Here is a 12,758-nt window from a genome sequence, read left to right as displayed (position 1 = left end):
TTGTGTGTGTGTGTGTGTGTGTGTGTGTGTTTTTTAGTGTTGTGTAAATGAAGGCGGAACACTCACCATCTGCGTGTGGTTGGCATAGAAAGTTTGCTCGTTCAGGGGGAACTTCTCAGGACCGAGGGAGTGGTAGAGTTTAATCATCTGAGAAAACTGCAAGCAGAAACAAGCGTGACGGTCAGACATCGTTATTTAAGCAGCAGAGGACGGGAGAGGCTAGAGAGAAGTTACACCTGTGTCCAAAACCAGAGGGCAAGTTGCATGATAACTAATCTAGAATTCAATATGGGATTGAGTCGGCATGGAGCTGCCTTGCCCTTTCAGGTTCTTATAAAAATGTGGCCTGGTACAGTCAGACCCAACTCTTGACTGTGGGAGTCTGAACACCCATTGCCCTAGAAGGGAAAAAAAAAAAGTTATTTTCAGAGCCGCAGGAGCTTTGCATTTCAGGAGTTATTTAATGTCGAGGTGTTGTAATGTTCCTTTTCTGGTGGACCTGCTTCCTCTCACATGCCTCGCCTACTTAAGTTAATCGTGTTGAACTTGTTGCGTCCAGCTGTGGGTTAACATAACAGTGAGCTTAGCTTGACATTGTAGCTGCACAGTATTCTGGGCAATTTTTCTGCTACAGTGGGTGCAGAAATGCTTCTCTGCCTCTTTTATAACGGGAGTTATTTCCCCGTGTGATTGTAGGAATGGAGGCTCGGCAAAAGAAACGCTCTCTCTGACATTTACTGTTCAGAGTCATACAAGTATATCGATCTCTAATACAAACACCAATGCAGAATACATCACCACAGACCATTGAAATGTTTAAGCCTCATCAACTTGATTAAGAAATGCACTAATGTACTGATTCCTACCATTTTCTAGACATGAGCCTGACTGTTTTTATTGGATTTGTACTCTGCAGCAGGGTGGATTTCTTCCAAATTGGCATATGACGATGTTCACAAATAAACACCGCTGCCACTAATGTATCCGACCATCCTGGGTTCACCTTACTGAGTGGCTGTGATTAGAAAAAGATAAACGGGACACGGAGCGGCAACAAACCCTCTCTCAGATTGTCATAAACGCCAACAACTCTGAGGGGACAATCACAATGTAACGATGGTACAGGGGCTCCGGATTTGATGACCCTATTCTTCATCCGCTGATTCGAGTTTATTCTGGGATGCAAAAATTTTTAAAATCGACTTGTATCGACGATACAGTATAAACGTTGCTGCAGATACGGTCGCCAATCTGCACGACCGTCACAATGAATAACACACCTGCCTGCACAGTTATCATAGTGACATCGGTGCTGTGTGGTAACACAGTTAGCACAATGGCTAACACTTCCTTGCTTGGCATGACCCGCCATACTCTCATGGTCTCACTGGCTACATGCTGCCCGTTAAGATATGTTCACCTGGAAATAAGCATAATAAGACCTCTTTAATGGTCAAGATAGCCAGAGAGCTTTGTGTCTTTTGTGTACAGACTTGCGTGGTTTGGGCAAAGTGAATAATTTTTTAAGTCACACTGATTGATCACACGATCAAGCTTATGTTAGGCCTATGCTTTGCAGTATCAACAGATAACAGAGCTGTGAAGGTGTGATGAATGAGCTGCAACATGAAGAAAGTAAATTATGGAAGTCTATGCTTCGTCTTCTGTTGTACACACTTTGCTCCTTTTAACTTATTGTAGCTGACAAGACTGCAATTATGAAGCTATGCAGAGCCAAGCCTTCACACCCTTTCCACTGCAGCCTTGTATCGTGTTTTCTCTGAGTACAGAGTGAGTAATAATGTGTGGTGGTTGTGGTGGTGGAGGCCACTCGCTCCGCCGACTCCAGAGACAGGTGTTACAGCTCCCTTTAATAGCCCAAATAAATCAGCCGCCGAGGGAGGGACTCACGACGCCTTTGTGTGGGTTAAAGTGGAGCAAACAGAGCAGTAAAAGACTGCTTACCACCCAAGGCTTGCTGCAGAAGTTGTAGATGGAGAAGAGAGAGTTGATGCTCGCGACAGCACCGAAGTGAAGGCCGATCACGAGGTTCCGGAAGTCCTCACCGGGGACCATGCTGTAGGCGTGCTGGCGGATCAGAACGAAGTCTGGCTTGAAGGACCTGGAGAAGGACAGAAAATGGAAATCAAAATCAACAGATAGAATGATGATGTCCGGCAGACCCGATTGGTTTGGTCGAGACTGAAGTATTGGACAGATTGGTGGGAAATTTGGCACCGACATTCTTGCCGCCCTCAGGACAACTTTTAAAAACTTTCATGACCCCTGACTTTTCATCTAGTGCCGTTATCAGGTCAGAATTTGGCATTAATTAACGACCAAATACCTGCAAAACTAACAACATTCCAGTCAGCTAAAAGGTTTTCAGGTCTATTCAGCAATTGTTAGCATGCTAACATGCTAAACTTAAATGGAAATCATGGAAAAATAACATCAGCATGATTCCCTTTTTTAGAGGGCATGTAGCATGCTAATGTTGCTAATGTTGGCTGTAGACTTTGTGGGGGAATCTGTCACTTCGAGACCAAGGCTAATCAAGTTGTGGCGAGTTCATGTTGGACGGAAAAAGGGTGAGGAATATTAATCATCCAAGATTAGCCACTCATTTTCCCAAGCTTTAGTCTTTTGTCGAATTTCCTGACATCTGTAAATCTTTTAAAATCACAAGATCGTCCATGAAATTAAAGTACCCATAGTCTCGCCTTCTGCTTCCACTCAAATGGTCTGTCAACCATCCGAACATCTGTCAGTCATCATGAAGAGCTGACATTTATGTGACGGTATGCTTTATGACAGGTGATGAGGTACTTTACATGTATCAAAATGTTCTGAACATCGTTTACAAAGCAATTTTCATGCTGACAGGAACATTTCAAATCGATAAATGTCAGAAAAACTTTTCTCAAAGAATCCCTCTTTCATTTGTGACCTCTGACCTGACTGCGCTCTCTACCCGCCGGCTCCTCCGGGGCCCTCAGCACTGTCAGCACATTAACACACTGTATCTGGGCCTTGTGTTTACAGTCAAGGGCTCCATTATTCAGCGGCTGCGTCGGGCTGAAGGGGTGAAGAAATGCTCCTCGGAGCACCTAATCTTTTTGGACCATCTATCCAATTAACACAGCCTAATCCTTCCTTTACAAACTGTTCTGGGAGCAGGGCCAAGCAACCCATCAAGCACCTGGAGGCCTCATTTCAAGCAGCCCACATTTCACAGTAACAAAGGAAATTCACTTTGACTGCAGCCATGTTTTATCTATCAATGCTTCCAGATTTGATTCAGGCTTTGTGCGGCATGCCTCAGATTCCTGCACTTAAAAACGTTCATGTTAGTAAGTGTTGTCTATCACTAACATAGCTGAGCCACATTCCTATGAACAGTAACCACCACTTTTAGTTTGGATGTACTCTTCAAGGACTGGGAAGGTCATCAGTCTATCTGTTGTATGCTTTCTTCTGGAATTCCATGTTGACATGTTGAAGCATATTGAACAAAACCCAACCTGGCTGGTGGCTGCAGAGAAACTGGTGCATAAATAAAACGCTGCGAGTACGCTACCAATCAGAAATGGTGACAACTGCAAGCTTTTTAAAAACAATCAGACAACGAAGACCTTTCTCTTCTGATTAACATCTCTTCCGCTAAACTACGTAGTGCACCTTTTAGGTATAGAGCGTGTTTCTAATATTTTCCTTATCTCAGGGAATTCATGAAAAAGGCATATTCAGATGGCTGATATCTGTAAGTGAGTACAAAAGGGGGGACTGCTGGGCCTTGGCAGAGACGTGCGCTCTATGCTGAGCGCCATTCTAGTTGCCATTCATGTGACCAGCAGCTTCACAAAACTCCTGAGTGATTACCTCTGTCTTCTCGCAAATACATGAACATGCACAATGAAAATACATACGCACACTTGCACATACACACACAGAGAAGGTCATTGGCTGCAGGTCAGAGGATGAAATTAAAGACAGGCCCTCAAAAAAAGGCCCTGGGTCCTCAAGTGCTGCTTATGTAAGACAGGACTGGCAGGACGACTGAGGAGTGATCTGGTCTTCGGCGACAGAGCGACTACAGCTGTTCCTCCCTGCTGCTGCACTCAGCCGCAGTGGCAGCAGACCAAAGGCTCTCGCTATTTATACTGGATGGAGCTGTTTATTGAGGCTCCAGAACCGAAACCAGATTCAACAGTTCATGTGAAACACAAGTTTGTGGTAAACACAAGCCGATTTTTGTGTATCGTGCTGATCCTAGCAAACACCCAGAGCTAAGGAAGGACAACAGGCCGCTTAAAAGTGTAAACGGTAAGTTGAACGCTGCATGAGGCGAGACGATGATTTAAAGTGCACCTGTCTGATGAGCCTTAAACAAAATTGACTATTATAGAAGATGAAGAAAACCTGCAGGTGTTCTCATTCGAGAATCTGGGGATGATGGAATTGGAGCATTTTGCCTTAAAGATGACTTAAACTATTAATGAATTATGAAAATTGTTGCCTAGGCATTCTGGTGGATGGATTTGAGTTTAAAGACACTAACCACATAATCACAACATGGTCCAAGTCGGGCCAGGTCCCAGGTTGTCTCCATTCAACTTCTAAAAGTGTGCAGACATTACCCTGTTTTCAGTCACGCAATTTCCTGAAAGGCTTTTACATAACTTGCATAAAACAGCCTTCTCGTGTTCATTTCCTGTCAAACATCGCTTCTCTAATTTGTTATGAAATGTGTTCTCTAGGATTCACGAACAAGGACAAACGTATTCCATCTTTAACTCGTGCTGACCACTCATGCCCATGTGCAAGGTTCCAATCCACCATATTCCTAGCAGCCTGATACCTCGCGCAAAATTTGGGTGCAAATTATGGCTCCACCAGTCACATAACTGGTATCTGCTATCTCTATGTTCCATGGTAACAGGGATGCTTATCCTTGTTCTCGGGGCGATTGGTACGACGTATCATTAATTCAAGATGATGAGGCAGCTTTGACAAGTGAATACTACTAACACCATAATGGCTTATCCTGCTTAGCTAACGCTTCTAAAGCCTTGAAAGTTACCCGGTTAGCGTAAGTTATTGTGATACTTTGTTACTTACGCAAGCTCTGTGTCGCACCAGATGTAACCTCTCCAGCGACATCCCCAGGAAGCTTAAGGGTAGATTACATTTGATCATTTTTGCAGATTGATTTCCTCACAGTGGATTGATTAATCAACAACTCAGTCCATAAGCAAGTTCTATGCATTAACACAGCTGCAAAAAATTTACCTCTCTAACCTTCAGTTGTGGTGTCATGCTCACCAGATTACTGTAGGTCAGACACAGGCAAGCATGTTTAGAAATAGCTTCACTCTTGATGACTGAAAAATTAAATGGATTCATTCATTTTTAGGGATTGATGATCAATCTTTAATGCATCCACAGCCTCGCAACACTCGATACTCTAACACGTACATGATATATTCACAATGCAGATGTACATTAGTACGGACAACCTTTTGTCCCATGTTTTTATCTGTTATGATCTGTTTACTACTTACCACTTCCACTGTCGGACAGCGTGCCTGCATAATACCAGATAGAATTTACCTTTGTGCTACCTCATTACCACACAAAGGCCAGATGCCGAAGACATTCAGCTCAGCGGGATGGCTTTCACCGGGCTACGGCTAATGGAGCCAGTGCCCTATAGCAGCGGAGCTTTACTGAGGTTTGTCACCCATTAACTTTGTTTTTCCGTCTCTTCGCTCGGACTCGTTGTGCAGAAGCAGGGCTCCCTGCGGGTCGTGGATTACACTAAAGCGGCACATCTAGGCTTTACGATCCAAATCGCTCGGGCCCTACAGTCATCACTTCACGGACGATATGCTAATGCGCCCTTTGAATGGGTTATCAGCGGTGCAATAAAGGCTCATAACAGGCACTGATAGGGGATGGCAGGGTTATAGATTAGGACATGAGGAGGGAATGGATCCGCGTGGAATCATGAGCCCACTCAACACTTGAATGGAAAATTGAGCACAATAGGTACAGAAGTGCTGGAGAAAATATTAAATGCCATCATTGAAGTTAAGTCAAATAAACCCATGGAAAGGATAACATCATGTAGACCAAACTGCCTCAGAACAGTCACATATGTATGCCTTACTTGATGCTGAAATTCACTTTTTTCTAGACATACAATCAACCGATACACTTTATCCTACAATTTGATATAATTTGATGACTTTTTGATTTGTCTAAAAAAATCTGTTAATATAGACAGCTGTGCTTTATACACATGTGAATCATGGTTGTGTAGAAGGAATTGTAGCCTTGGAAACATTAAAATACGTAAAGCTTCTACAAGCTTACCATTCCACTTTTATTTTGGTACTTGATTATATGTAAGAGTGGTCCCTCGCAGTGATGAGCCCATGGAGACTCTTCAGTTTCCCTCTACTCAACAGCATGTTTTAGCATCTTTCAGTTCATTGTTTCGTTTTTAAGGACTGCACTTTTAAAATCTCACAGCTCTCACCAGCATCATTTCTGGGCACATTAGCCACTTGTTTGCAGTGAAAAAGCTCTGATAAACCCAATTTATGGTACCTGCCCAGCACTAACAGACAAAGTTAGTGACTAGCTGGTGAACTGGTGGTGGAGCATTTAGCCGCTAAAAAGCCTGATGCTTCCCTCAGGGGTAGGTGGAGACCAAAACAGAGCGTACAACATCATTGGTACACATTTACCAAGCATCAGTGATATTGGTGAAGTGAGATGTCCAAATCCAAAGGGTACTACAAGACGAAACCCACCTAAGCCACAGTTTGTTCTCTCTGCTGCCATCTGACAAGAGATACAGAAGTATCTGCTGCTGTACCACCAGACTACAGGGCAGCTTCTTTCCTCAGTCTGTGAGACTCATCAAATCATCCTGAACACCTTTTTATGATTTATCATTAAATCCTCCATTATTCGTTAATATGAGTATCTTAATGGGAAAACAATTATCATTCTGTGGTTTAATCCAGGTTGCGAAATGATAATCAAATTGAACAGATGACCAAAAACACAAGATCAGATGTCATCTTATAGTCAGAAAATGTTTTGCCAGTGATGAAGAGTGATAGTAAAAAAGCAGGCAATGCTCAAACCACCAATAATAGACATAACAAACACCATCAACCTTTAAATCTGTTGGGTAGCCTGACAATTATATAATATATTGTCCAACAATGCCAACAGGATGTTTTCATCAGCATTTCGAGAGCAGAAAACTATTCAAACCTAAGAAAATATGCTGCCATTTTGTTCTCCAGATCTATTTATCATACAGAATCTCTGACCTTCTAATAGGCTCCACAGGGATGTCTGAATTGCAGTGAACGTTTGTCTTCATAACGGCCCTGTGCCTGGCTCAAAGGCTGGTGAGGGCCTTATCTTCCTCCCATCAGCCTGTCTCTCAGTGATAAGGATAATCGGGGTAGAACTCGGCGGGAATGCCACAAATGTCAAACAGTACATACCGAGGATCGGCGCAGTACTTGTTCACAATGGTGCATTGTGCTGAACAGGCTCTCCGTCATCGGAGGGAAATGCACCTTGGAGAGAAAAATCTGCTTTCCTGTTACGAAAGAGACACCACAGAATAAAACCCTCTCCACAGTGCTACACAATTGTTGTGTACACTTAACAAAACAGATGGTGTAAAAAAAGAAAAGTTCCAGATTTTGTCAATTACACTTATTTCTTCTGTCTCTCTTTGGGGTATGAGGTGCTCGCTGCCAATCTCATTCCTGAGAGTCAAGTATGGAGCTGTGGCTGGGAGGTGAGTTGCTAGCATAGCATACAGACTGGAAGCAAGTGGAAACTTGCAAGTGGTGTTACTGGGCAAATAATTGTCCAGTAACCCCAAATGAACATTTTACAGTATAGTCATGTAAAAAACGGCAACTTAGGGTTTCACCTTTCCCACCATTTTTTATGCTAAGCCAGGTGCAGCAACTTAACAGACCCGCTGTACATAACAATGCCACATTCAGATAATCAAATTTAGTGCAGACATATTTCCCGCTTTCTGAAATGCTATATCTTAGCTCTTTTGTCTCCACGTTAGCTTCACTTCTACCGTGAATTTAGGCATAAATTATGCTAATGTGTGACATGGTGATGTAGTGTGATGCACACAGTCACAACATTAAAGGTAGAACTACTGACGTGGCATTTCAGCCACTTCAGGAGCAGTGTTTTCTGAGGGAGAGAGGAGCTCCCATTGGCGTGGACTTAGGGCTTTTTAACTCTCAATGTACAAGAACCTATATATATTCAAGGAATGGGAAAAAAACAAAACAAAAAAACACAACAGGTCTCCCTTAAACAATAGTAATGAGCAACGAGCGGAAAATACTGGCATTTTGTGAATTCAACATCCCAAAAGTAGCTACTTTAAGCAATTCAAGTGATGTGAATACAAGGCGGGCTGATTGGTGAAACCATCTTTGCTGATAGATAAGATATGGTTTCTCAAGAACTAGATACACCACATAACTCTCTCCAAATGTCTCTAAATGTCTATATCAAATTTCTGTTTGTGTACGGATTAAACAAACAAGATACAAGTTGTGAGTAAGCTTAACGTTTGCTAGTTGGACGTTTGGTTTTTTTCAATATTGGACAAAAACATACTAGCTGTTTCCACGTTCTACAAGTGCAATCCTAGTCTTAATCAACTTCTGGCTCTAGATCAACACAAGTGCATGAGAGGGGTATCACACTTATCATCTAACTCTATAAAGTAGGCAATATTACCAAAAACTATTGAAATGAGTTATCTCTCTCACTTTCTTCTCTGTCGCAACCTCGCTTTGTCTTTTTGGCCAACAAACCTGCTGTATTAATGAACTTGAATCTTGACCTGTGCAATTTAAACAGAATAAAAGCTGTTGCTAATCCAAAGCAATTAAGTTGATCGTTTACAGCTGAGAAGCATTGCCTGTTGGCAGCAGTGTAGCGGCGCACTCCTATTTTATGTATCAAAATGTGAAGCCTCGTCATACTTTAAACAAAGATGTTAGCTCTGGGGTTTACTGTATTGCTTACACTGGCGCTCTGCTAACGAAAACTTTGTACGCTTTTATCAAATGATAAACATCATCAATCAGAAACAACTGGAGAGGGGTTTTCCACACCCGCCTCTGTCCACCTTGTCAAATCGTGCGAAAAACCAACATTTTTGTTTATCTTAATTGGTGGATTGAGAGTCAGTTGGCTCACTGTAGGAAACAAATTGAAATGTTTGAGTCCAGATATGAAATTCATGAAGTTTTACTCAAACAAATCAGACTATTTCTAGATTAAGCTTTTTTATCTAGAACTGCACCAACAGTGCCCAAAGAACCCTGGAGAACCCTCCATTCTTCCTGTGTACACTGACTGCCTGCAGCATCAAGCTGCGGTCCCCTGGCCTGACTGGAGGACTCCCTGTGGTTGCGGCTGTGGCTCCAGGCCCGGTGGCACCAGAGCGACCTGGCAGTGGCTCAGACCCCGGGGCGGTGGCCCGGTCAGGGCTGCCAAAGCTCTGGATCGCTCCCAAGTTCTCTCGCGCTCCGGGACTCATCTCCACACCAAAGTGAACGCGGCAAAGGTCACGTAGAAAACAAAAGACGCACGCCAGCAACTAAAACAACAAAGACCAGATTAGATTCATTTGAATTACACCTCTGAAGTCCAAACAGGAGAGGGTGTAACACCAGCATGTCTACTAGCAAAACAAATTAGAGAATGTTTAGTTGTTTAATAGTGATTGTGTTGAGGATTTGGGGGAGAGTCCCACAGGAGGCAGATGTAATGAGGAAAGGAGCTGCGAGAGCGATAGAGCACCAAATGACCTCTGGCAGGAGGGGAAATGAGTGTTGTTAGGAGTTTGAGTGAATTAGCAGGGCCATTTGTATTCATGGCTATATTACAAAAGCAGCAGCGGTGGAGTGGGCCTCACAGCCGCTGTATGCTTTCATTACAGTCAGCGAGCTCCTAAAGGAAACCGCCCTCAGGCCTCTTAAAGCCATGTCTGAACCCAGCGTGTCTGCGAGCGGGATTTATTTGCTCGGTAACAAGATGAACCTGTCTGAGGTATTAGGTGTTGAGGCTGCCTCCAAGCAGACAGTCCCTTCACTGATTAAAATGGGTTTTCACAGGGGTCAAGTGAAGAGGGGCTTAAGAATTGTTCTTGTGTGTGTTTGTGTGTGTGTGTGTGTGTGTGTGAATCATCTCTGTGTGGTCTCGGCAGTAAATCGTCACCTGAGGTAACCAAAGGCGGAGAGGAGGGGATTTGAAGGAGGGGGTGGCCCTGTCTGGTTGAGTCCCGGTAGCTTTCGGGACAGAAAATTAAATAGAAGGGGAGGGGGGGGGGAAAAAAAAAAAAGAAAAGAAATCAGACAAGGATCTGCTAATGTAATCCCGCTGCCTCCCTCCCTCCATCTGTGGGGCCGACAATGGCGAGGAATGTGACAAGGCTGTTGGGCCATGGGAAGGTCGGGAGCCACACACGGCAGAAAGAAAAAAAAAAATGCCCATCTGAGCGTGTCCTTCCGCCTACTGTTGAGACAACCCCGGAGAACTTTCTCAAATCCAGTCAGCTAATGTCAAATATTTGTCAGATATTTACAGAAATAACTGAATTGAATTGGTGACAGGTGAGACTGAAAGTTGCGCGTAATAACATCAACACTAATAAGAGGTGAATGTGATTCCATTACCTCTGGTCGTCTTTGCCAAATCTGACTCCTGGTGCCGATTAATAAAGGACGTCCTGCCGCGGCGGCTTTCAGTGAGCATAAGCCAAACTGACTGCTGTCACTTTTTTTTTTATTAGACATCCGAACATTCGTTAGAACGTGGGGTGAAGAGTTCATCCCCGGGCTGTTTGAAATGTACAGTCTGTAAGAGCATTAGGCCCGTTGGTTGTAGTTTGCCTTGTGATCCAGCGGGCAGATGGTGCTCGGAAACTTTAGCGTCAGCTTGACCTACAGCCCTATTGATCTCGGTCAATTAAGCTAGCAGTAATGTTAATTGGGTGTCATTTCAAATTAGTTCGACCTTGATTTTTGGAGAAAGTGACAGCTAAATCTATTTGAAAACACTTCATTCACACTCTCTTGAACTACACTCTTCTAAAATCTCAAGATTGACTGAATGTCGAAAGTGTAAAAAAACATCTTTACAATTTAATTTGGGATCTCTTTATGTATTTTTGTTTCTATGTTTTGAAACGAGTCCCCATCTGCTTCAGTTGTTCAGGGGAATGCTTCAACGCTGTTTTAGCCGTGAAGCTCCAGAAATGTTTTCTTGGGCATGGAGGTGATAAGAAAATTCTGAATTTTCATTTTTGGGGAAACCTTTTCTTTTATTGGAGCATATCTCCAGCCATTATTGTCAAAATGTGCTGGCTAATCGTCCCTGCCGTGGTGGCATCACAACGGCGCGCACCAACACTGCTAGCAAATGAGGTGATGAAAGATTGCCTGTTATCTGTATCCATAGTTTTACCTTTTTTTAAAAAAAAATCTACATCCTTGGAAAATTATGTTATACCAGAGGGCTAATGAGTGTGTTAAAGCATAATGCAGCATAATAATGCAAACTCTGATGTGTATAAAGAAACAACAAAAAAAAACTTCCCTGGCTTGAATGAAGGTTGTTTCTTTGAAATTCAGCAGAAGTAGACGTATCAGAGTCCTCATGGGTGACATAATGTGAGCTGCTAGTGTTAATTAGACCCTCAAAGGGCAATTAATGTGTTTTCATTGTATTCTGAAGTTTATTATACCGAACTCCCAACGGTTTAAAACCTCACATTTACTTTTACATCCACATTTTAGGCCATCTAGCTGATGCTGCGACCCAAGAACTGCTTCCAGCAAGTGCAACAGTAAAACAAGCGTAATAAACTCCTCAATCACCAACACACACACACACACACACTCTCCGACGTTAATTACCACTAATTAATCAAGGGGTTTTATTAGCCCTGTAAGGACGGTGGAGGAGAGAAACGTCCCTCTGTGGCTTATCATTCTTTGGCTGCTGCGATCCGTCTTGCAGCCAGACCAGCGTTCCCACTTGGAGCCGAGCAGCTCGCCAGAGGTTTTGGCAGCAGAGAGCGGGAAAGCCAAAGGGCTGACTACAGCAGTGCATGCAGGGAACGACACGCCGCAACTACTGTACCTTGTGGCGTGTCACTGTGCTGTACTGTAGGGCCGCGCAGTGCGTGCCACGTTGCACGTCGCGCATCGTGGGAGTGCGGGTTGCATGTAAGCTCGACTTTTTTACGGCCTGGGAGCCGAAACCGGCATTCAGGCCATTTGCTGCTCGCCGAGACGAATTTGTCATGAGAGCAAAAGTATGATGGTAGCATGAAGCCAAAATACACATCCATCAAAACAATGCGGCAAAACTGATGACCGACATACACACATAGTGCATACTCAGGGATCTCATTGTGAGACTTGGTCCTGTCAGTCTTTCTCTGTCATTTTTAAAGGGGCTCTGTGCAACACTTTCTAGTGATTTAGAGTCCTAATCACTTTTATATCTGCCACATGTGAGCGGATTGTAACGTAATCTGAAATATAAGACCTCCTCCGTCTTTCTCAGGTGTCTATTCAAGCCTGTGGACGATTTGTATAAGTTGTATAATGTTGGACTCGGATCGGATTCTCTGCAACAGCTAAAATGATGTGACTTTATACGTCCCT

The 12,758-nt window shown here is 43.4% G+C and overlaps 1 protein-coding gene across 2 annotated transcripts in view; it reads right to left on the bottom strand.

Moving 5' to 3' along the window:
• Window positions 1–12,758, bottom strand: part of syn3 (synapsin III) — a 123,624-nt gene that overhangs the window by 65,856 nt on the left and 45,010 nt on the right. For both annotated transcript variants that reach the window (XM_030439203.1, XM_030439204.1), the window contains exons 5-6: window positions 1,966–2,122; window positions 67–156 (exon numbers count right to left, since the gene is read on the bottom strand). In XM_030439203.1, the coding sequence (XP_030295063.1) occupies window positions 67–156; window positions 1,966–2,122 (247 nt within the window). The remainder of the gene's footprint in view (window positions 1–66; window positions 157–1,965; window positions 2,123–12,758) is intronic.

The sequence above is a fragment of the Sparus aurata genome, chromosome 14, assembly GCF_900880675.1.
Source record: "Sparus aurata chromosome 14, fSpaAur1.1, whole genome shotgun sequence".
NCBI classification, from domain to species: Eukaryota; Metazoa; Chordata; class Actinopteri; order Spariformes; family Sparidae; genus Sparus; species Sparus aurata.
This window is presented reverse-complemented; position numbering and strand designations above follow the sequence as displayed.